Source organism: Miniopterus natalensis, chromosome 2 (genome assembly GCF_054644295.1).
Source record: "Miniopterus natalensis isolate mMinNat1 chromosome 2, mMinNat1.hap1, whole genome shotgun sequence".
Taxonomy (NCBI): Eukaryota; Metazoa; Chordata; class Mammalia; order Chiroptera; family Miniopteridae; genus Miniopterus; species Miniopterus natalensis.
Genome location: NC_142082.1, coordinates 127,466,866 through 127,492,586, shown reverse-complemented (window position 1 = coordinate 127,492,586; position 25,721 = coordinate 127,466,866). Strand labels below are relative to the sequence as shown.

At 38.5% G+C, this 25,721-nt stretch overlaps 1 protein-coding gene across 1 annotated transcript in view; it reads right to left on the bottom strand.

Annotated features, from left to right (window-relative positions):
- Positions 1 to 2,122: 2,122 nt before the first annotated feature.
- The window catches only part of LOC148093806 (uncharacterized), a 53,734-nt gene continuing 30,135 nt past the window's right edge, over positions 2,123 to 25,721 (bottom strand). The window contains exons 3-4 of the mRNA XM_087814545.1: positions 4,111 to 4,239; positions 2,123 to 3,709 (exon numbers count right to left, since the gene is read on the bottom strand). Coding sequence (XP_087670671.1) covers positions 3,682 to 3,709; positions 4,111 to 4,239 — 157 coding nt within the window. The 3' untranslated portion in view covers positions 2,123 to 3,681. The remainder of the gene's footprint in view (positions 3,710 to 4,110; positions 4,240 to 25,721) is intronic.

Sequence of the window (25,721 nt, the reverse complement as noted above, 5' to 3'; positions counted from 1 at the left end):
AATGGAGAAAAGTATTTGCAACATATATAGTAGACAAAGCCAATATAGGTAGTTAAGAGCATAGGCTCAGGAATTAGATTGCATAGGCTCAAATACTAGCTATACCACATTCTAGTCTTTTGACCTTAAGCAACTTACTTAACACTGTTGGGCCTCAAGCTTCATCTATTAAATGGGGATAATAAAATCTACTTTCTTGGGTTAGCTGAAAGCGATTTTTATTGCCCATAACACATAAAGTGTTAATTAATTAGAAGAAAAACAACTAATCCACTAGATGTTCAACCTCAGTAAAGACCTTTTAATCTTATTTTCAGCTACTCTCTGGCACAATTTCAACTTATCAAATTGTCCTTCCATATTCTCTTTAAATTGGCTTTATACTTCTTCGTCGCATGCTTTACTGTCGCTGCTAGCTTGTCTAAAATTTCCCCATCAAGCCGGATCAGCATGGCTCAGAGGTTGAGTATCGACCTATGATCCAGGAGATCAAGGTTTGGGCACATGCCCAGGTTTCGGGCTCAATCCCCAGTGCAGGGCGTGCAGGAAGCAGCAGGTCAGTGACTCTCTCATCACTGATGTTTCTATCTCTCTCTCTCTCTCTCTCTCTCCGTCTCCTTTCCTCTCTCTGAAATCAATAAAGATATATTTAAATAAATAAATAAATAAAACTTCACCATCCAGTCTCTGCACATAAAAACACTACCCATATTTTCAACTCTAACTAAAATTCTGTCTTCTTTATAGAGTGTTCCTGATTAGTCAGTCAAAATAGCACATTCTTTTTCTCTTTGAATTTCTAATGTGCCTGTAATACTACTCTCTACATATAATCAAAACTTGTACAAGCTTTATCTCCTCTAGAAATTTGCGAATTTTCACAACCTAGGATCACATGGTCTACTCTAACGTCCTTACAGTGCATAGTAGGTATTCATTGTATGGAAATGTTTACTGTTTTTTGTTTCTCATACATTGATCTAAGAAATCGATGAACAATCAGTGAGAAGATATCCGGAATTCTCACATACATAATCCATCACACACACACACACACACACACACACACACACACACACACACACAGAGGAACATTTTCCAAGTAGCACATACTTTCTTTTTTTTATTTACACTTAACTATAAATACGTAAGACACGTGCTGAGCTCTGTTTTTAAAGGCTCCGGTGTGGAGGATAGGCTGAAGGGGGGATGGGTGGAAGAATTAAGGAGACAATTTCAGTCATTCAGATGAGAGATTGTGGAGATTTGGGCAGCATGTTGGCAGAGGAGTCGAGAGAGGGGGTTGGAGTCTGGGTACATTTTGAAGGCAATAGCAGTAGATTTGCCTGCTGTCCAATATAGTGAGAGAGAAAGGGGTCAAGGGTGATGCCAAGTTCTAGATCGTCGGCTGTATAGTAGCCCCAGAGAACAGCCAGTCCATGTCAGAGCAGGTGGATGGAGGCCTGAGGGGCATGGTTTCCAAGTGGGATGGACAGACGTCTCAGAGTTGGCTATTTGAAAATTATATTAGCAGGCATATAACAGAGTGGAACATGTAAAAATATTAAGAATAAATACATAGAAAACTAACCAAAAAGCAAGCAAGGCAGTTATAAATCTCAGGAAAAAACAGTAAGTACATAAGAAAAGTATATAAGAATAGATTTATCTTAGCTTTACAGGAAACAATATGTTTATGGTTTAATGATGTAAACACAGACTGATTGATTTAACAAAAACTAGTGATATAACTCTACTGGAAGGATGAGGGTAGGAGAAAAATTACAAATAACTAAATGATAAATAAATCCTCATTTACCATAATAGAAAGTCAATAGATGAAATAGAAAATTGTCAAATTAGGAAATAGGATTACAGCCTGGCCAGCGTGGCTCAGCAGTTGAGCATTGACCTATGATCCAGGAGATTGTGGTTCGTTTCTGGGTCAGGGCACATACCAGCGCTTCGGCTCCATCCCCAGTTGGGGGCGTGCAGGAGGCAGCTGATCAATGACTTATCATTGATGTTTCTCTCTCTCTTTCTCTCCTTTCCTCTCTCTGAAATCAATAAAGACATATTTTAAAAGAAAGAAAGAAGAGAAGGAAGAAAGGGAGGGAGGGAGGAAGGGAGGGAGGGAGGGAAGGAGGAAGGAAATAGGATCACTCAGTTAGAGGTGCTGCATTCAGAAGAGCAGAAGCAGCTGTGGTTGGACTGGGGGCCAGGTGGTTGCAGTGGCCCCCAGGCTGCCCGCTGCAGACCACATGGCCCTGGTGGGCCTGTGGCCATGGAGGATCTTGTTCAAGATGGGGTGGCTTCACCAGCCACCTCTGGAAGTGGGAAATCTAAGGAGGAGAGATTACTTGACTAGCAGGCTCCTTAAGAGTGGAAGGCTGGAACATTGCCCCAGGAAGATCTTACCAAGTTTTCCAAGAAGCAGATGATGCAAATACAGAAAGTAAATCAAGATGTAATTTCTCCAAGAATTGGAGAAAGAAATCAAAGTACTCAAATCAAAACCTGTTACTGGAGGAACTGCTGGTGTTATTAAGATGGACTGCTGTGGCCGGAGCCAGAGATGGGTCCTCCCAGACCCCACAACCAGCAGTGAGAAGCACACATCACCACCTCGCCTGCCCAGAGTGATCGGCTGGTCAAACCCCTCCACAAATACCAGGCGATATCCTGGGCCATGTTCCTGATCTTGGCCCTAGTTATGTTTTGAATTTTTAGTCCCATGCTGCCTCATGAGAGGAAGTACATCGCCTATGGACTGCTGGAAAATTCTTCATAACATCATGTACTTGGTGTCTGCCTCCATGGATCCTCCCAAAGTGATTCGACACAAGATCACCTACAGTCAACCGCTGCCTACATTGGACCGATCTAAACACCATCATGTCATGGAGAATCAGTTTTGCTCTCTGTGTGTGGTCGCTGTGAGCACAAAAGCAAAACACTGTAGCACTTGCAACAAGTAAATCACAGGCTTTGTGCATCATCGCCAATGGCTCAACAACTGCCTCAGGAGCAGGAATTACTGGTGGTTCTTCAGCTCTGTGGCCTCTGCATCAGCTGCGTTATTGTGCTTGGTTTTCATCCTCTTGGACATTTTCATCCAGTACTACACCTGTGGGGGCTCCCCAGGGATGCCCACAATGGAAACTTTGGCAGGCAGAACACATGGATCTTGTTCCTGCCATATTTTCACCTAAAGGCAAAGACCGCAGTGGCCATGATGATCTGGGTGTTGGTGTTGGTGTTGGACCTCACCTGCCTCCTGCTAACTGAGTGCTTATTCATCTTCCATCTTTACCTAGCGTTGAACAGAATGAGAATGTTCGATTATGTGACACAGGGCCACAAACAACAGAGGTCAAGAGCCTCACCAAGGAACAAAAATAGGAACCTTTGAATATAAGTATTATCACAGCAAAGAGATCACAGCGAGTTCATCTGCATGTAGGTGCCTGAGGCTTTGCTCCATCACCATCCAAGATGTTTTGTGGGAGAGGATCGGGCCAGCAGCATCATTCCTTTAGGCCCAACCATTTCTCCAGAGGAAATGAATGACAACCCCAGCTTCTCTACAGCTGGCAGAATGCACAATCTTCTGTAATCATGCCTCCAGCTCTGCCCCTCGTCAAGTCTGTGAGCATTACAGTGGTTCCAGAAGACTCCTAGTCACCACAGGTTGCAAAGACTCTCCTTCCTGCGGAGGGAGACAGTGCTGAAAATGAAGGCATAACTTCAGGAGCCGAGGGGCCCTCAGTAACCGAGTGCCCCACCCAGGAGACCTTTTCTGAGATTCTGATGCCATCTGCAGAGTCAGCCACGGAAAACCTGCTACCTCTAAACTCACTGCATGGCAGGGGCCAGAATGTGCTATCTCAGGAGCTCCAGGACACCCTCCCAGAGGCCCAGGAGGCCCAGTGTGTGCCATCCCCCACTATCATCATTGTGAAGGAGCTAGATGAGGGGCAGGCCCTGCAGGAAGAGTGCTCCCTCCAGCCTGACCAGTTTCCAGAATGTAAACAGGATGTGACTCTGTACTGGACCCAGCAGTTCAGCTAAATGGGCCTCTGCATCCCTTGGGGGTGGACCAGGACCAACCTGTCCCCAGCGTGGAGCTCAGCAACTCCTCTAATGAGTTCATTGAGGTAGAAGCAGTCACTCCTCCAGAGTTCCTCCTGACTATGATGCCTGGTGACCTGAAGCTTGAAAAGAAGACTGGTCCAAGAGCTGTTTAAAATAAAAGAAAATATGTAAATATCTTCCAGATACATTGTACCCCGCCCCAGATACCAGCGCCCAGAGTGGGAGCCCAAGGCCCGCACTTGGATCCCCTCTGCCAGCACAGGGCTCTGCTCTTTCTAAGAGAGCCAAGAAAAGAGGGAACCAGAGCTCCTCTTCTGTTTTTGGCTACATGTGATTTTAATGAAGCTGGCATTTACTCGGTTCTGAAGCCATATTTTAACAGACATTATTAGGTTTTTAAACATGACTGTGTTATTCAAGGAAGAAAGGGAATTCAGAATAAACTTGGTACAATGTTTTTACTCGTGCTATTAGTAATGTTGATAAGTTTATGAGTTTAAACTTTCAAGAAAATTCTTTACCATTCTTTTGGAAATTTTACGGAAAATAATAAACATTAATTTTAATGGCAATAAAAAAAAGAAAGATTACAAACATATTATTCAAGCATGGAGGTAAGCACAGGGAATTGCTAAAAATAGTAAAAAATGGTAGCCTACGGGGTAGGGCTTCTCAAATTTTCACCTGAGTAAGAATCAGTTTACTGGGCCCCATCATCAGAGCTTCTGAGTCAATAGGTTGGGGTGGACCCCATGAATATGCATTTCTAACAAGCTCCCTGGTGATGCCAGTGCTGCTGGTCCTAGGTTCTAACTTTGAGAACAACTGCTATAGAAAGTAGAACTAGGGAATTAGAAAGAGTTAGGCACAGGTCATCTGTTTTTCATTATAGTTATTTTAGTATGTAGAGTGGTTCTCAAACTTGGCTGCTCATTGGGTTCACTTAGGGAGCTTTGAAAACTAGTGATGCTTGGCTCCCATCCCCAGATGTTGTGATGTAACTGATCTGGGGTTTAATCTGGTGTTGGTGGTTTTAACAGCGCTCCAGGTGATTTTAATGTGTGTCTAAGATGGAGGAACACTTTTAAAATACAAATTTCTTTTTTATTATGTGCATAAATTAGTTTAAATTTTTTATATAAAAATAATTATTTGTATAATGTGCATGGCAGTGGGAAAAAGGCAAAACTAAGAGTCAGAAGATGAGATCCTCAGCCATGAGCCAGCTCTGTGTCCTTGGGAAAGATGCCTAATCTCTATGGGCTTTAGTTTCCTCATATGTAAAATTAGGATGCTGCACTAGTTATTCACAAATGTTCTTTCCAACTTCATATTTTTGGGGTAACAGCTATAATTCTCTGTGTTATAAAATATGAAAATTTTAAAAATATACAGCAATAAAAAGCTCTCCACATCAGTGTCTATTATCATTATTTAGGGAACTATGTCATACATATTTTCATTATTTCTTCTTAACTAATGTTATTTTCATATATACATATGTCATTTTTCCCCCATTACCTATTTATACTTCTCATAAAATAATCAGTTCACCCTGGGAAATAAAGATGAAAACAGTTGAGATTAATTTATACTTAATGGCAGAGCAGTACATCATTGTCATTCCTGGAAAACATCATTTGCTAAATTACATCCCAGATGACAAAATAGCCTACCCTTCGGTTATCGTGAGTTATTTTCCCAATAGTGATCATGAGCAGATCCTGATCCTTTTATTGGCTTCGTACCTCTTTCTACAAGCAGCATCTACTTTCGGGATGTCTGTGCTGACTAATTTTCAGGGGGCAGTGTGTGGTCATAAATTCAGACAAAACAAAGTAATTGACTAGAGTGGTAGCTAAGCTCCCTAGTGACTCCTCATTGCTTAAGGTCTTACCCTGGTTAACCTAGAGGCTTAGTATAATTGTGCTGTCAATTCGCAATCATGAATACTAACAAAAGGAGATTTGGGGAATAAGGATTGATATAGATGATCTGAGGGATTTTAGATTGACTTTAGAATGCCCTATATAGAGAGAACTTCCAATATGCCTTTATAATTATGTTTTCTTTAGAATAATTTAAAGTCAGCTTTCATTTCTTGAATCAATACAGATAACTGTTATTGTGTAGACAGAGAAGGGAACCTGGTCTGAAACAAACAAACAAAAATAAGCTGCTCATAATTACAGATTATTATGAGGAATAAACTACACAGTTTTCCACAAAAGTAAATAAATATATTCATGGGCACATGTGTTTGCCTGTGACTTTGACCTCCTGCCTTTTAAGGAATGTTTTTGCCCAGATGGAAATCAGAATCTATAGTAACCTAGTGCTGAAACAAAATGTGAATTTCAAAATGAAAGGAGGTCACAGCCATGTGCCATGATTTTGCAGGTAGTTAAAAATGAACTGAGAAGTCACCATCTGGTGGGAGGCATCTCAGGGAAGCAGCCACCTTCTGTTGGACATAAATAGAATGAAAGCTTGTAGAGCTATTTATTCTCAGATGGTTGCCATCATGTTTTGCTTCTCCACTGAAATCTACCCATCTTATGATTTCACACTTTTAGAATGGATGTTCTTAGCTAACTCTGAGCTAATCTAATCAATTAATTTGTCCTGAGAAGTTGTAAGACAGTCCCCTTTCTCAACTCCTATGTTTACCTTACTTTTCCAGGTAAAATATGAATGTTTTCAGAAGTTTGACCCTTTTTGTCTACTCTGCTAAAAACACTCATCGAGAAATTTCAGGTAAGGTGGGAGAGCAGCTCAGTACCAAGAAGAAGAAAGATTGGTGGGCTAGTGGGATCTTGTTACTCCCCTGCAATCATAGCACCTATGTGTAAGGGCTAGAAAATACACACCTACTTTTAGAAAGCAGTTTATATGCAAATAGAGGTTTCAGCTCTGTTTTATTGAAGAAAAATATTGTCATTCAAAATCATTTGAAAGAGATTTATAGATAATATAAAAAAGTAACCTGCACAATAAACAACAATAATGCTAACTCATATTTATGTAGTTTTTTAAAAATTAAAGTATAGTTGACATGCAATCTTCTGTTTCAGGTATATAGCACAGTGATTTGACACTTATTTACCTTAGGATGTCATCACCACAATAAGTCTAGTAATCATGTCACTGTACAAAATTATTATGATATTATTAATTATACTCCCTGTGTTATACATTACATCCTAAGGCTTAGTTATTTTATATCTGGAAGTTTGTATCTTTTTCCCCCTCACCTTTTCACCCATCTCCCACCTCCCATTATCCTCCCCTCTGGCAACCATCAGTCTGTTCTCTGCATCTATGAGTCTCTTTCAGGAGATCACGTTTCGATTCCTGGTCAGGGCGCATGCCCAGGTCGTAGGCTCAATCCCCAGTAGGAGGTGTGCAGGAGGCAGCTGATCAATGATTCTCTCTTATCATTGATGTTTCTATTTCTCTCTCCCTTTCTCTTCCTCTCTCTGAAATCAATAAAAAAATATTTTTAAAAGAAACACAAAAACTCAGACAGGCTCCACATTATTTTCTGGCCACCTTTAGGTAAAGTACTATAATCACATTAGGTCATAAATACAGTTTGAGTACAATTATCATAGCTTTCCTATAGCATATAATAATCGAAATGCCAAAATTGTTGGAACGGTAAAATCTTCCCATCTCTTCCAGCAGGACTTGTTGCAGGCTGAACACATGCAAGTTGGGAGTGAGAGCAGTTTTTCCTTCCCTGCTCCCATTCCCCTAGTTTATTAACTATGGTCTCTGGCTTTCTGTTTCCACCAGAGTTGAAGTTGGGATGGAGAGGGAAGAAGATATACAAGGAAGTTCTTATATGACTAGTGTTGTAAGGTGGCCTTGTGTTCTCTGGAACTGGATGATGCGAACTTCGACTTTTCTTCTTATGAGACATTTTTACTGGCTCTTTGGAAATCTCCAAGCCTGTTAAAGGCCTTTCAGCTTTAGTTCCCTTGATCTGCATGAATATATGTTATCCTGGCAGTTGATTGCTTTCTCCTAGCTCCTAGATCCTGTAGCACACCCCTTCTTCCCTTCTGCAGTTCCATCACTCCTCCAAGTAGCACTATTGAGCAGAATCTACTATAAAGGCAATGCTGGCTGAGGCAGGTTGCCTTTAAAGCTAGTTTTAACATTTGCCTCTTGTCCCATTTCACTTTTGCAATGTGACTTGTTCACCCCTGCCATGAAGAAATGAGGTCTATTTTCCTTCCTTTTGAAGCCAGGATGGTCCCAATAAAATGACTGTATACATAGCAAAAACTGAAACTATGTAATTTCCAGGCTTAGCTTTAAGAGATCTTGCAGCTTCTGTTTTTACCCTTTTGGAGTTGAGTCATCATGTAAATTAGTCCAATTACTCTGCTGGAGAGAGAAGTTCAGCCAGATTACAGGTGTTCCAGCCAAGCCAGGTAAGGCAACAGATATGGGAGTAAAGACATTTTAGACTTTACAGCAAAACTGAACAGACTCCCCAGTCAACACAACAGACAAGCCAGCCCCGAACCTTGCCCAAATTATAGAATTGTAAACAAATAAATTATTGTTTTTTTCGTTTTCAGCTCCTTTATTTTGGGATATTTTTTTTTAGCAGTAATAAATAACTGATACAAAGGCTGTCTGGTTTACAATGAGCATTTGTGTCTCCTTACCCTGCCATAGCAGACAGGTCTCCTTCATTCCGCTGCTAAAGCTGTTGGTCAGTCTGCCTACAGATTTCCCAAGCAGAGTCAAAGAGCAATCCAATAAAGTTAAACATACATTTATTATATTGCACCCCAAACTCCACTCCTAGCCTAAGAGAAATGAAAGCATGTTCAAGCAAAGATTTATACGCAAATGCTTAAAACAGCTATATTCATAACTGCTAAAAACTGAGAACCACCCAAAAATTCATCAGCTGGTGTACAGAACAAATTCATTTATAAAACAACTGATACATAAATGAATCTCAAAAGCAACATGTTAATTGAAAAACAGAAGCAGCTACATACTGCATGATTTTACTTATATGACATTCTATAAAAGACAAAACTATAGGGACAGAAATCAAATCAATGTTTGTTAGTGGCTGGAAGTGTAGGGAGGAAATTGACTACTAAAAGACACCAGAGAAATTTGGGGTAATAATGTGGTGTTATTCACATGACTGTATACATCTGTCAGATCTCATAGGACCGTACACCTTTAAAAAGGTAAATTTTACTATATATATGTATATATATACATATAAAAATTAATGAATGAATGAATAAATCCACTTATACCCTCCAGCTATGTCAAGTTGGTCCCAATGAACCCTGTTTCATTGGACTGTCAGGACCCCTATCTCAATCCCTTTGGACTGTAAAGGATGGTAATCACAGCACGGCATAGCTCTCTCCAAATTAATTACCCCCAAAAATTAACTCAACCTTCCAAAAATCCTAACGTTTTATACCCTTTTTTTTTTTTTAAACGCCGGCCAGCAAGGGCCTGTGCTGGAGCCCTTTTTCTAGAGATCAGAGCAGCTGGCGCCTTTTTATCTATGTTATTTGTTTTTTAAAAGATTGCACTTTATTTATTTATTTATTTATTTATTTATTTATTTATTTATTTATTTATTTATTTTAGGGAAAGAAGAAGGGAGAGGTGGAGAGAGTGAGAGAAAAATGAGCCCGCAGCCTGGGCGTGTGCCCTGACCCGGAATCGAACTGGCACCCTTTTGGTGCATGGTATGGTGCCCAACCAACGGAGCAACAACAGCCAGGGCCTTTTTATACTGTTAATGTGGGTAAATCACCTAACATATTCTACGTTATTTCCTTTGAAAACTTGTATCTGGATTACCATAGCCATTGGAATGTGCCCTCTACCCAAGATACCTGTATCCTGGTGTTTCAGTTGAAACTTCTGATCTAATACTCTTTCACATATATTTATACACATTACTGTAAAGTAACACTACACAGAGAAACAATTATTTTCATGTTAATTGCTAGGAAATATTTATACGCCTACATATTTACCATTTGAACAGTTCTTCATTCTTTCCTAAAGATCTGAACTTCTGTTATCATTTTCCACCTGCCTGATGAACTTCCATTTGCATTTCTTTTTCTTTTATTCCTTCTGCATTTCTTGCCCCACAGGTTTTCTTTTATCTGAAAATGTGTTTATTTTGCCTTCATTATTGAAGGGTATTTTTTGCTGAGTATAGAATTCTGGGCTTTCTGGGTTTTTTACTTTTAGTACTTTAAAGATATCATTCCTCTGTTTTTTAGCCTCATTGTTACTAATGAGGAGTCAGCAGTCATTTGGATTGCTTTCCTGTACACAACTTGTAATTTTTCACAGCCTTCTTTCAATATTTTTTCTTTACCTTTGGTTCTCACCAGTTTAGTTATGATGTAACTAGGTGTGGCTTTTCTTGGACTTATTCTCAGGGCTTTCTGAGACTCTTGATGCTGTAAATTTCTCTCTTTCACCAAACTGAGAAAATTTCAGCCATTATTTCTTCAAATATCTTGTTCTGCTCCATTTTTTCTCTTCTCTCCTTCTGAAATTCCAATTACATGATGTTAGACATTTTGATATTGTTTCTCAGACCTTTGAGACTGTTAATTTTTAAAATCTTTTCTCTTTGTTCTTCAAGTTGTATAATTTCTATTGATCTTTGAGTTCATAAATTCTTTCTTCTAGCCTTTTCATTCTGTGTTAATCCCATTCAGTGAATATTTTTATTTCAGATATTGTATTTTTCCATTCTATAATTGTTATTTTTATGGTTTCTATTTCCTTGCTAGATTTCTTACCTTTCCATTCCTTATGAGCATATTTTTCTTTATATCCTTGAGGATAGTTATAGCAGTTGCTTTAAAATCATTGTCTGATACTTCCAACATTTGAGTTTTCTTAGAGTTCAGGCTCTGATAATTGTCTTTTCTCTTTTAAATTGTTCATGTTTTCTGTTTTTGTTTCTGTTTTATTCTCTCCCAAGGATATTTTTCTCATTGCTTTTCAGAGAGTGGAAGGGGGGGGGAGAGAGAGAGAGAGAGAGAGAGAGAGAGAGAAAGAGAAAGAGAGAAACATTGATGCGAGAGAGACATATCAATTGGTTGCCTCCTATGTGCACCCTGACAGGGGCAGGGGGTCGAGCCTGCAACCGAGGTATGTGCCCTTGACTGGAATCAAACCCAAGACCTTCCATCTGTGGGCCAATGCTCTAACCACTGATCCAAACCAGCTAGAGTATGTTTCCTGCTTTTTATCAAATAATTATGAGTTGTATTTTGGACATTGTGAATGATGTGTTGTAGAGACTCTGGATTCTTTTATATTTCTCTGAAAAGTGTTGACAGCTTTGTTTTAACAGACACTTAACTTGGCTGGACACAAACTGCAAGCTCTCTTTCTGTTGCAATAGGCAGCAGCTTAAATTTCAGTACTCTTCTTTTAGTTTTAGTTGGCCTGCTTGAGTCTGTCCACGTAGGTGTGATTCAGGGGTCAGCCAGAAGTTTGGGAATAGCTTATATATAGAATTTGGGGCTCCTTTTTCTGGAACTCTCCTTTCTTGGATTTCCTCCCTCAATTTATAGTGTCTGCAGTTGCCCTAAACTATGTCCTCTGGCTCTTCAGTCAGTAATATTGCAGGTTTTTCTATTGGATTTTTAGCCTCCCCATGTGGTGCAGACTGAGGTCTGCCCGCAGTCTAAAGCTATAAAAATGGGAAACTAGCCCTATCCGATTTGGCTCAGTGGTTAGAGAGCTGGCCCACAGATGGAAGGGTCTCAGGTTCGATTGCAGCCAAGGGCAAGTGCCTCGGCCGCAGGCTCAATCCCCGGCCCTGGTGTGTGGGAGAGGCAACCAGTTGGTGTGTGTCTCTCACATCAATGGCTCTCGCTCTCTCTCTCTCTCTCTCTCTTTACCTTCCACTCTCTGAAAAGCAATGGAAAAAATATCCTGGGGTGAAGATTAAAACAATTTTAAAAGAGAGAGAGAGAAACTAACCCAGTTCTGTTGCCTTCACCCAAGTACTAACTCTCCTCCAGTATCTACCTGCTTTGCATGATTATCTAATTCCTTCAGATTGTTGATTTTAATATTTTATAGGAATTTATAGTTGTTATATATCAGAGATTTGGTTTCAACAGGCACTGTTCAGCCATACCAGAGCTAGAAAGAATTATTGATATAGTGTACTAAATATCAATTCAAATGTTAGATTTCTGCCCCCATGATATCCACATATATACTATCCCTACCAAAAATGTATTAAGGGGTATTCTTTTCCTTATTTGAAGAATAAAGAGCTGAAGCTCAAAGAAGCTAAAAAGACTGACTTTATCAACCAGGAAACAATTTAACTCAGATGGTTCAAACAAAGATTATAATGGAATGACTACAGAGATATGGGCAAAGTTAGGGAATCCAAAAGGGATGCTGAGGCACCCAGAGATCAGTAGCAAAGGGAACCTATTGCTACTCCCAAAACTGAAGGAGTGATGGGAGCAAAAAGTGTGACCAGGGTCCCAGAAGACCTGAAGCCATGTAGGAGGAACTGTCAGGCATGATCTGTAGTTATAGAGGAATACTGCCACCAGCAGAGATGCTTCACTGAGGCATGCAAGAGGCAAGGAAGAAAACTGTCTCCTCCCAGTCCCTCCCACTGGCTGAATTCAACAAGAAGCCAACTGGCAAGGGAGCACAGGAAATAGAGATCACAGGAGTAGGCCGCCAGGAGGGACGCAGAGTAAGGCAGAAAAGGGTGAATGGATTTTGCGAACTATAAATAAACAGCACAGTTGCCTAAGATGGGGTTGTCAGATTTAGCAAATAAAAATGAAAGATGCCTTGTTAAATTTAATTTCAGATGTTTTTAAAAAAGCATTTTTTTTTAGCGTATGTCCCATGCAAAGGGGTATGTTTATAATTAAAAAGTATTCATCATTTAAAATTAATTTAACTGAGTGTTTTGTATTTTTATGTGGCAACTTAGTCTAGACCAGTAAGGAAACCTTATTCTGAATCCAAGGCTAAGACCCAATCCCAGTAGTCTTTCTACTATCCCACAGCTTATATACATGTGTGTGTGTGTGTGTGTGTATGCCATCCTTAAACTCAAGATTCACACCTTCTGAGGTTGCTTTTTAACTTGAAATCAGAAAATTCAGACCAAATAAAGGTTCGATGTCTCTCTGTGGGGGAGATAGGTTCTCATAAACATTACATTATGCATCCGTAGCACTAGATTTTAGGAGAATTCCCCAAGGAATTCTTTTTTTTTTATAATTTTATTTTTGTTTAAAATATTACAGATGTCCCTTTTTCTCCCCAATGACCCGTTCCACCCCATCCCACCCCCCTCCCCAGTCCCTCTCCCCACCATTGTCCGTGTCCTTGGGTTGTGCATATATGCACATAAATTCTTGGGTTACTCTCTCCCCGTCCACCCACCCACCCTCCCCCGTCCTTCTGACATTCATCAGTCTGATCCATGCTTCCATGTCATTGAATCTATTCTGTTCATCAGTTTATTAAGTTCTTTAGATTCCACATATAAGCAAGATCATGTGATGGTTGCCTTTCGCTGCCTGGCTTATTTCACTTAGCATAATATTCTCCAGGTCCATCCATACTGTCCCAAAGGGTACGAAATCCTTCTTTTTTACAGCTGCGTAGTATTCCATGGTGTAAATGTCCCACAGCCTTTTTATCCACTCATCTACTGATGGGCACCTGGGCTGTTTCCAGATCTGAGCTATTGTAAACTGTGCTGCTATGAACATAGGGGTGCATATATTCTTTCTGATTAGTGTTTCAGGTTCCTTAGGATATATTCCTAGAAGTGGGATCACTGGGTCAAAAGGCAGCTCCATTTTTAATCTTTTGAGGAACCTCCATACTGTTTTCCACAGTGGCTGCCCCAGTCTGCATTCCCACCAGCAGTGTACTACGGTTCCCCTTTCTCCACACCCTCGCCAGCCCATGTTGTTTGTTGACTTGTTGATGGAGCCATTCTGGCAGGTGTGAAGTGATACCTCATTGTGGTTTTAATTTGCATCTCTGATGATTAGCGATTGAGCATTTTCTCATGTGTCTCTTGGCCATCCATATGTCCTCTTTGGAGAAGTGTCTATTCAGGTCCTTTGTCCATTTCTTAATTGGGTTGTTTGTCTTCCTCTTGCTGAGTGCTGAGTTCTTTGTATACTTTGGAAATTAGTCCCTTATCAGATTCATCCTTGGCAAATATGTTTTCCCAGACCATGGGGTTCCTTTATATTTTGAGGCTCCCAAGAAATTCTTAAGACCAGCTAAATTTCCTAAGAAATATCAGCTAATATAAACATCTACCCCATTAACTAAAATCTCAGCTTCAGTGCCTAAACTTAAATCTTTTATGACAAAGGATATGGAATATTTTTTCTCCAAACCTGGTATTTCCTGTTCTTATTATAGAGCTTTCTTCTTTATAAATAACATAATTTTAAAGCTTTGAGGTTCCCTGAAATGCAATTTACTATTTCTGCTCTAGATTTACAAAGACTCTACTGATATGAAATGCCCTTTCTTTGGCATCCCTTGGAAGAAACCAGTCTTTGGGAAAACTGATTATGTTTAACTAAATATAATCTCTTGTGCTGAAGAAGCAGGCCATGCATTGATCAATCTCAGAATATCACGATAAACATTATTTTGATCATGAAACTGAGCATTGAAAACCACCTTAATTTCATTAAGCTTCAGCTTACTTGTATCCGTTGCAAGGATTCTAGGCAAACATGCCTTTTGCAAAGCTGTATTTGGAGTGGGCACACACACCAGAGATATTGCTTCTGCTTTTTCCAAATCTAACTACATGGCAAGTTAGGTTTTTTTAATGCCTAAATTACTCTTGGAAAGAAAGCTCTGCGCCAAAGAAACTAATTGCTTTAATTCTTCAAATCAATGAGGTATAATCTATTGAATTACTGTTTATTGATATACACAGAGTATATTTCATAATTTTATTTTTAAAAGTTTGTCCTGTGTTCCTTAATACTCCTTTGCATTCATATAACATTAAACTTGCAACACAAACACCAAAGTATGTCACTTACATGATTGAATTAGATACATAATTTATTTTATTATTCAGAAAAAGTATAATGCTACATATCCTTATTTACTCATTTTTATTTATACTCTGATTTATTTTGCAAAGAATTTCAATGGTTATGTAAAATTTTTAATAACTACAATATAAAGACTGAGAGCCAACATTGGTAGATACTAAGCAAAGCATATTTTGCTTTTTGTATGTTTTGCTTTTTGTATGAGTGATTGTATGTTAAAGTTCTACCACATTGCTTTTGAAAATGCAACCTCAGTGTACTAAAGAATAGAATTCTGGTGATATTCTGGTGATTTAATTAGAGGAGGAGTGGAGAATGCTTATTAAAATACTTGATATAGACCAATATAAAGTCTAGGTAAGGTAAGATATAAACTTAATGTAGTTCCCAAATCACCACTGAAATAAATCTAGTTTTGTGCTGTTGGTATTTTTAAATAGCAACCTATATTTATGGTTTGAGTTGACTCAAGGTTTTGAAGTTATGTAAATAAATAAACACTTTTGTTGGAATTCCCCTGGCTTCTATCCTAGGCCCATATTCTAATTCTACTTGCTCTTCCTGGGTGATTTTTAATATTGCCATAATTTTAACTACACAGCAGCCTACCTTTACGCTGTTGACTACCAAATCTGGGTATTTAACAGAGAAGCTTCACGCTCATTTCCAATTATCTCCTAAAATCTCCACTAGATTTCCTCAATCTTAACTTGTCCAAAACTGAACTCATATCTTACCTATATACTTACTTCTCCTCTTATAATTACCAAATTGTTGGCACCCCATCCACCTGACCACCCACGTGAGACACGTTGAATCTTTCCTATTCCTCACCTTCCGTACATTCAATGACCAAGTTCGATCCACCTAACCTCCTAAACGTGATTTGTATCATCATCTTCCTCCTACTGTCTAAGTGCAGACCCTCATGTTTGCTCCCCTGAAACAATGGTCTCCTCTCTGGTCTCTCTGCCATCAGCTTTGCCCCCCTACGATTGTCTCCTACACTGCTACAGAATTCTGAAATGCTACCAGCATGTTCTAAAATGCAAACCTGCCCAGACCATCCATCTGTTTAAAACCCTCAATAGTTTCCAAGAGATGTGTGCATTACTTTCCGAAGTGTGCATCTCAGAACTCTAGTCCCAAAAGATAACATTTCATAAGTGTTTCATGGTCAGAAACTGTATTATGGCTTTGTTTCGGAGAGTCACAACGCATATTAACGTGTTTATGTTTCCAAGAGACTCGACATTAAAGGAAACTTTTGATTCAATGTTTTTCAAACTTTTCTCTCCACAGAATTCTCCTGCTAAGAACAAAATATTCCATCAAGAATCTGCTAGGGAAGCTCCTTACCACGTTACAGGAGGCCTTGCATTATCTGGACTCTGCCAGACTCTTCAGGCATCATTTCTCCCCATCCCCACACCCTATTCTGTTCTCTAGTCTCACTGAAGTGGTGTTTCTCAGTCCTTGGCCTAGCTTGCCCTACTGCTTCTTCCTGCTATCCTTCCATTTATTTCAAAAGTGGCTTCCTGCAGAAAACTTTTCTTAACTCTTCCTGTGTGCGTCCGCAGCCCTCCAAGCTTGCCTCGTTCATTACACTTACCACATCTATTTCTGAATCTCACTCCCCTACTAGACTATGTGCCTCTTGAAGGCAGTGATTGCATTTTATGCATCTGTGAATCCCCAGCATAACCACAATACTTGGCATTTAGTAAGACTGAAATGAAATTAATGATGCCTGGCCCATGTAGCAGGTACCCATAGATAAATCACATACATGTTAGTTGAATCAGAAACAGGTTTCCCTCAGCCATAAAGCATCTATTTGAAGGTCTTTGAATATAAATCAATTCTTTCAATGATGACTTTTATCTGATGCACTCAATAAATTTTTTATAATAACCACTGTGCCTTCATAGACATTGGTGCCCCTTTTACTACTCTGACAGCACATACACTGTTGTTGTTCTACAAATCTTTAGAGTTGTGGCCTTTGGTTCAGTTTCTTTTTAAGCTACATCTTTCAGTTACGTAGAACCGAGTAGGCGAAGGAAAGACGACGTGGTTTAGGGGGCCCCTGGACTGACTTAGGAAAGGATATAGTGAGGTAAATTAACGCTGACACAGTGCCCTCTGTCCAAATAGCATGCTGGCCTAAGAAAATGATCACAGGCACCATATGCACTGGCCGGGGGAAAGCAGAGCTTTCCAGATGGCTATGCTACAGCGAGCTTCTTAAACAGACAGGCTTTCAGGAGAGGAAGGAAAAATCAGTCATCCAGGTTATTCTTAGCGCTCTGGGACACCACCTAAAGTTACTGTTTTTAAGCTCCTAAGAATCCTACCTGGTAAATATTCACTATTTCATTGTAAGGCAAATAATGCTCTTGAAATTGGAGGTTGGATGGATGTTTCCTAAAAATTATGCTAAAGTATCTTTTTTCTTACAGTTCTGTCCCCTTTTATTTATCATACATCACCTATCATTTCTATTATACATTTGCAGAAAATCAAACCCATACTTACCTGTGGGTTAGTGATAATTTATGTATTTGGATCCTTGAATACTTCTGGGTGAGTCAGCCTTTAATTTAAATATCTCTTGCCATCTTTAATGGATGCCTTCTACCATGAAATAGAGGCATCTGCTGAAAAGGGCACCTCAGTCACTCCATACGGTTGAGCAGGGAGGACCCAGCTCTGGTCCAGTGGCGTGTGATTTCTGAATCTCATTACACAGCAATCACATGTGTGGAACAGACTGCTATATGTTCTGATAAGGACACTGTGAGAGAATTCTAACTCTACAAATTCCAAAAATGTGGGAAAATAGTAAAAATTGAGCATCACTGGCTTTAGTTTCCTGAGACGCCAAAAATGCTCATACGATTATAGAGGGGTCTCAGCTTGACCACCTGGCCATAGGTTGTAGCTGCAGCCTGGCTGCTCTTTTCTAGACCTGGAAATTGGCAAGGATTTATTTATTTATCTTTAAAATGTTTGGCCCGGCCAGGTGTGGCTCCGCAGTTGAGCACTGACCTAGGATCCAGGAGATCGCAGTTTGATTCGCGGTCGGGGCACAGTCAGGGCATGTGCCCGGGTTGCGGGCTCGATCCCCAGTCGGGGGCGTGCAGGAGGCAGCCGATCAGTGACTCTCTCATCATTGATGTTTCTATCTCTCTCTCTCCCTTCCTCTCTCTGAAATCAATAAAGATATATTTAAATAATAATAATAAAAATTTAAAAATAAGAAAAATAAAAATGTTTGTTTTTTATTAATGAAGCAACAGAGAGAAAAGCGTAACAAACAACAGAGGGCAGAAACAGCAATTTCCTTTTCTTTTTCGTTTTTCAATTCTTCCTCTTTTGTCTTTAATTTAAATGGGATCCCTGAGAATACTACTGACATCTTCACATTGTATTCACAGTCCTTTTTATTTATTGATTTTTTTAGAGAGAGAAAGGAAGAGAGGGGGAGAGGAGATGGGGTGAGAGAGCGGGGAGGGAGAAACAGTGACTTGCTGGGCCACTTGTTTATTCACTGATTGCTACTTGTATGTGCCCTGACCGGAGATCGAACGGCAGCCTTGGCGTATCAGGACGATGCTCTGACTAACTGTGCCACCTGGCCAGGGCCACAGTCCCTTTTATATGCAACTCATCTCTTTATTTGGTTATTTTGATACCATCTCCAACTCTACACCAAAAATGTTTATATTTCCAATATAATAACAGAAATCTTTCTGAGATAGAAGATTTATGCGAATGTATATAAGTTCATACCTTATATACACCTTGCACCTTTTTGTTTGGGGTATTTTCCCCCACTTTTCCATATTGTAATCTTGTATAATTTTGCAAACTCTTATGCCTTCCCTTTTCTTTTCTATTCATTATCATTTTACATGACTCTCCTATCCTTAGAATTTCCAGAACCCATTTCCAATCCAAGCTGTTAGGTTTCTTTTGAAGTGAAGCCCCACTGTATCTTCCCTGGCATGTACGTCTAAACTGTTATTTACTTTCTTTTATTTCTCTCTGCTCATTCACGTTGACAATGCCTCCCGGTTTAGGTCACCGGTGGACTTTATTATCATGCTCTTTGCCTTCTTGGAGTCTAGATAAGAAATAAAATGTCCAGTCGAATAAATATGACCTTATTCTGACTCCTATGGAGCTCAGCCAGGCACCCTGACATAACAGGCTTGGTTTTGCTCTTCGTTTATGGCTAAAAAGTATTGCCCAAGTCAGATGAGGCCAGTCTTCAAATGAGATACATCATTTCATATAGAAAAAATATCTCAGAGAACAAACAAGCAGCAACCTATGTTCCATTCTTTGTTTAGCAATTTTAGGAGGAAAATATTATTTAACACTGTTGATATAATCCACTTTTTGTAAAAAGCAGCATGGCTTGACATTCTATGCTACCTAATGTTTATACATTTTCTCTCTGTTTGATGTCAGACTTGCAGGATCTTGCTTTTGGCTTTTTGCCTCGCTTTGTTTTGGTGTTTTTATGGGCTTTGAAGGTGTATATCTAACACCTGGACTTGGGGCAACTTGATATTGTGGGTAATTCATTTGATTAGCAGCTAAGAGACCTGGGTTCTAATCCTAGCTCTGCTAAAAACTAGTTATAATCTTGGATAAGTCAGTCAAGTTTTGAGACTTACATTTTTCATCTGTACAATGAAGGCGTTAGATTTGGATTTACTAAATCTCTATGTGTTCTGGATCTCTGACCATGTGTGTGTGTTTAAGACTTTCTTCCTTTGTACTGGGGCCCTATGGGAAGAATGAACAGAGGCTGCCAATGCAACTTATGAGCCTCTGAAAGCTTCATCTTGCAAAGGGCTTCCACAGATCTCTGTCTTCTCTCATCTGGCTTTAAATTCCGTCTTAAAGAGTTGTTAGCATGTGTGATAACCAAGGAAAACTTTACAGTCTCCAGAAGGCTCTGATTAACTAGTATACATACATATATTTTTCCTTGGGTATGGTTCACTTGTCATGTCCCTTTATAGGGTATTAATTTCCTCAATTATTGAGGCAACTCTTTGGAATTTGAAGGTGTGAAGGGCAAAATAATAAATATATATTGCTTAGGTAAAGGACTATAAAGTTTACATAGGATTTTTTGTCTATCTCAGTGAAAGAGCAAGGAACCATGGGAGTAAATGGTCACTGACAAATGCCACTTAAAAGATAATACAAGCTTAATAACTGCTGAACACAGCCCACTGATTAAATAAATTTTGGATGAACATTGCATCCCCACTTGGTATTCTCTCTCCTTTCTCTTTTTTCCTCTCCCTTTTACCCACCTGCAGCCCTACACAGTGCCCAGTGTCCTCACCCTGCACTGCACTTTCCCTAGTAGCCCCCACAGAGGTCTGCCCAGAACTGCCATGCTCTGTCAGCTCCGTAGCTGGAGGTCTTTACCAAAACTGCCAAGATATTCTTCATCAGAATGTCCCGAGTCTGATACAGTAGTAACCCATGGTTATGTGTCAGTGGATGCTACCTTCCTAGATAAAATAAGGCAGGTTTCATAGGAAGAAAGACAAAAGAAAATTTTTAGCCCTGCCGGGCGTGGCTCAGCGATTGAGCGTCAACCTAGGATCTAGGTGATCAGGGTTCGATTCCCGGTCAGGGCACATGCCCAAGTTGCGGGCTCGATCAATGACTCTCTCATCATTAATGTTTTTCTCTCTCCCTCTCCTTTCCTCTCTCTGAAATCAATAAAGATATCTTTTTTAAAAAAGAAAATTTTTAAAAAGATGTTGCCTCACAGAAATTTTAAGGGATGATTCAGCCAGTCAGGGAGATACATAAGATACTTAGGGAACTGTATGAACCTTTAAATTACACCAGAAAAGGAAAGACTACCAACAGAATAGGTTTTAATACATTGAATAATATATAAATTCATATGCCTTTCATCACAATTTGCCTCCTTACATTCTATGCTCCAAACTTGTCAATTAAAGACATATATTATTAGCTTGAATTCAAGTTGATAAATATATTTATGAAATTATTTATTCTTAATACTATGATTAACTAGTTTCAAAGATCCGGACCAGCGTTTCTATAACATGATCTCCTTAATCTTGAATTCTTTCTCATTGTGCTTTCCTTTTCATTATAAAAGGACATATATTTGTTGTAAGAATTTAGAAAATGCAGAAAAGTGTAAATAAGCAAAAGGCAGTAATACAAACAAATAATCCAGCTAACCAGAGAGTACTTCTATTAATATCTAGGTGCACCTCTTTTCAGTCCTTTATTCTAAAAACTATAACAATCTTATATACTAATTATAATAATTATATATATGTCGAAGTTAACCAATATCTTAAAAACAAATGTGTTTATCCATTCTATGTATGGAACATAGTTCATGTGCTGATTTTCTTAATTTTAGACATTTAAATTATTTCACATTTTAATTCTAAGAAACAGTGAAAAAACATGATTATAAAAATTTATTCCCATCTCTAATTATTGCTATAAAAATTCCTTTAAGTGTAATTATTGGTTAAAAAATACAAATATGTGGGTAAGTGTAAAATTTAACCAATATATGTTATTTCTTTCCTATTTAAAAGACATGACTGTTTAAAGCAAAAAAGATACAGCACTGTACTGACAGCTTTATAACATGTATAGATGTAATATGTACGACAATAATAGCACCAAGGATAGGGGTAAATGAAATTATCCTATTGCAAGTTTTCTACATTTTTATCTGGAGTAAGTCAACACAGCTCTAAGTAGATTGGGATAAGTTAAATTGCATTCTTTAAACCCCAAAGAAACTAAAAAAGAATGAAAAGAGAGGTAGTTAGAAAGTCAACAGAGGAATTAAAACTCAAATATTCAATACTATAAATACTAAAAAATATTCAATTAACACAAAAAGAAGGAAGGAAATGAGAAACACAACTAAAAAGGCAATGAGGAAAATAAAAAATAGCAAAATGGCAGACCTAAATATGTACAGCCATATAATTAATTATATTAAAGAAAACAAACTAAACACTCCAATCGGAAGGCAGAGGCTGTAAGACTGATAAAAAAGCAAGTACCAACTATATGCTATCTACATGAGGTGCATTTTAAATACAAAGAAAAATAGATTTAAAGCAAGGAAAAATTGCTGTTATGCCTTTCCAAATCAACTAATTTGGAGATCAAACTTCAACCTAGTGATTGGCAATCTAGGCTATTAAATTATGAGTTCTTCAAAAACAATTTCACTAAGACTTCTTATTACATCAGATGGTCAAAATATTCAATTTTACTGTAAACACAAGAAAGCAAGAGTTGTCATATTAATATCAGACAAAATAGAAAGGGAGTATTACTAGGGTCAAAAAAGATACTTCGTGATGATAAAGGATCAATATATTAGGAAGATATGACAATTATGAAGGCATATGTAGTTTGTGATGGATGGTGAATTCCCAATGAAAACTCCATTCTGGGAAATGAAGAGCATGAATTTTGGATAGACAGCTAGCCTTTTCTGCCACAGGCAGATTACTTACCCTCTGTAAAATAGTATAACACTTTATGAAGTTGTTGTGAGAATTAAACTACTGCTCACAGTAAGCATGTAATCATGTGGGCTGTTGTTGATGCTATTGCTACTCTTATTTTGTGACAGAATGCACAATATTCAAAATAGTCACAGATCAGTAGTTCAGTTAAAATAATTGTCCTTCTTCACAGGGAAAATAATTCCTGAAGAAGGGCTAAAGCAAGTAGAATTCCCACCCAAGTGTCATTATAGGATCGGAGGCATGGGTGTGGGACTCCAAGAGAGGAAAATAATGTTATGGATGTTTGGGGTGGGAGGGTGAGGTCTAAAGGGAATTTGGATCTGGGAAGAGACTAGAGAGAGGACTTGTATAATGAAAAGACTAATAATTGAATCACTTAGTAAATTAAATCAGCACTTCCTACAACAATTCTAATAACGAGTATGTATTTTATATAAAACCAGTGGATTGTTCTAATCTCCGAATACAATTCTTATTTTTGTGTGCTAAACACTATTAGACTTAACTTACCAGCAGGTGGCGCTCCAAAGTAAAGCGGTACTATCCACCCTCTCCTCATCCCACCCCGCCCCCCGAAAAATACCCCTATTTTTCATTGGTTATAGATTAATTAGTAAGTGGCTATAAGTGAGAAAAGTCTTTCACATTTTTCTTTCTAATAAATTCTTCACAGTCTTGCATGCCATTTAGAGAATTCTTGTTAAAGGACAGTCCCTAGACAAGCTCATATGTGACATGCAAGAAATTCTAAGGAAATAGTTAAAAGCAAAAAATTATGTCGAATTCCAACAAAACTTATAGCTGAGGGGAGCTGAAATGTAAAAACAAGATCAAAGGAAATAGGAAAGTAAATTGCTGTTATGCCTTTCTAAATCAACTAATTAAGAGATGAAACTTGAATCTAGTGATTGGCAATCTAGGCTATGAAATTAAAAGTTCTTCAAAAACAATTTCACTAAGACTTCTTATTACATCAGATGGTCACAATATTCAATTTTACTTATATCCATTACTATATTAGCTGTTTTATGAAGTATGATAGGAAAGTTTTATATACATATATGCCAAGTACCTATCACACATGAGACATTACGAAGCACTTAGGATTCACGAGCTTATTTCATATTTGATCTCATACCAATCCTGTCAGGCATAGCAAATGTTTTTATCCTCACATTGAAGTTGACTCCGAAGGATTTAAGTGAGGTAACTAGCTAGTAAGTTGCAGAGCATAGGATAAAATCCAAAACTCTTGTCCACTTCAATGCTCATATTTCTATATCATGTTCATCTTTTTTTATGCATCTAAGATTTCTTCTATAGTATTTCAACAGCAGTTGTAGATGCAACATTTACATTTTAGAAAGAAGTTTTAAAGGTAACAATTAATGCACTAGTTTAAAAATTATATGTTCAGATTTAAGGAAAAACACAATGACTCTATTCCCCTTCCAAAAATCTCTCAGATTGCTTAGAATTTCCATAGTAATCATTCTTCTAGGCTTAAGGTCAATTATAATATTAATAAGTTATCTGAAAAAAAATTAAACCATTTTCACTCACTAAGTTGTTTATTACATCATCAACATTAATTACTTAGCAAAAGCTTAGGGAAATAAGGCAGAGGACCTGGCAGTTTTGTTGGAGAAAGTAGAACATGGTCATTAAGAATGAGGACTCTGTAAAGAAACAAGACACCAAAGAGTACATACTGTATAATTTCACTTTTAGTATGTTCAATAATAGGCACAGTTAGTCCATGTAAGAAATATCAAATGGTGTTTACCTGTGGAGGATTATCTACTGGGAGGGAGCTAAGAGAACCTTCTGGGCTGAGAATATTCTGGTGGTTATTACACAAGCGTATAACATCAGAATTTATAGACCTATATATTTAAGCATTGTTCACTTTACTATATGTAAGTTATTCCTTAGTTCATAAAATCTTTTTAAAAGGGAGAGTTCTGAAGTCAAACAGAGCTGACCAACCCAGGGTCTGCCATTTATTAGGTTTAAGATACTTCACGTTACTTAACTTCTCTAAGCCATAGAAACCTCATCTGAAAAATTGAGATAATAACGTCTACTTCATGGAGTTGTTGCTTGGATTAAGAAACCTGGCACACTGCCCTAGCCACTTGGCTCAGTGCTTAGAGCATAGACCTGAGGGCTGAAGGGTCCTAGGTTCAGTTCCAGCCAAGGACACGTACCTCGGTTGCAGGTTTGATCCCCAGCCCAAGTTGGGGTGCATGCCGGAGGCAACCAATCGATGTGTCTCTCTCACATCGATGTTTCCCTCTCTCTCTCTCTTCCTCTTTCTGTGAAAAGCAATGGAAAAAATATCCTTGGGGTAGGATAAAAAAAAAAAAAAAAGAAACCTGACACACTTAGTGCTCAATAAATTTGGCAATCATTATTACTACTATTATAAAGGGAAAGATGAAAAGTAGGGTACAAAATAGAGCAGCTATGTTCAGTAAGACTAGGTTAAGTCACCACAGGGCAACCTTGGAAGCCTGCGGACAGAATGAAATCGTGGTGCCTGAAGCTTGAGAAACAGTGCCAGTATAATCTGGTAAATTTAGGCTCTTGAAGCCAGACTACCTAAATTTGAATCTAGACTCTGCCAGTCACTACGTGTGTGACACTGTCCGAGTTCTTTAGCTTCCATGTGGAAAGTAGGGATATTAATATCCACTTTATGTAGTTTTTGCAAAGGAAAGGCACTTGTAGTAGCAGAAAAATAATGAATTTGATTTAGAACTAGTATTTTTTCTTTTTAGAACTAGTAATTTAAATATCTGCAGCATATGTGCCATTGAGATGAAAAACACCAGTGGTGTTTTTTTTTTAATCTTGGTTGGGTCACTCTCATCATTCATGTCTGTTTAAAAGTCATACTAACAGAAGCCTTCCTCAC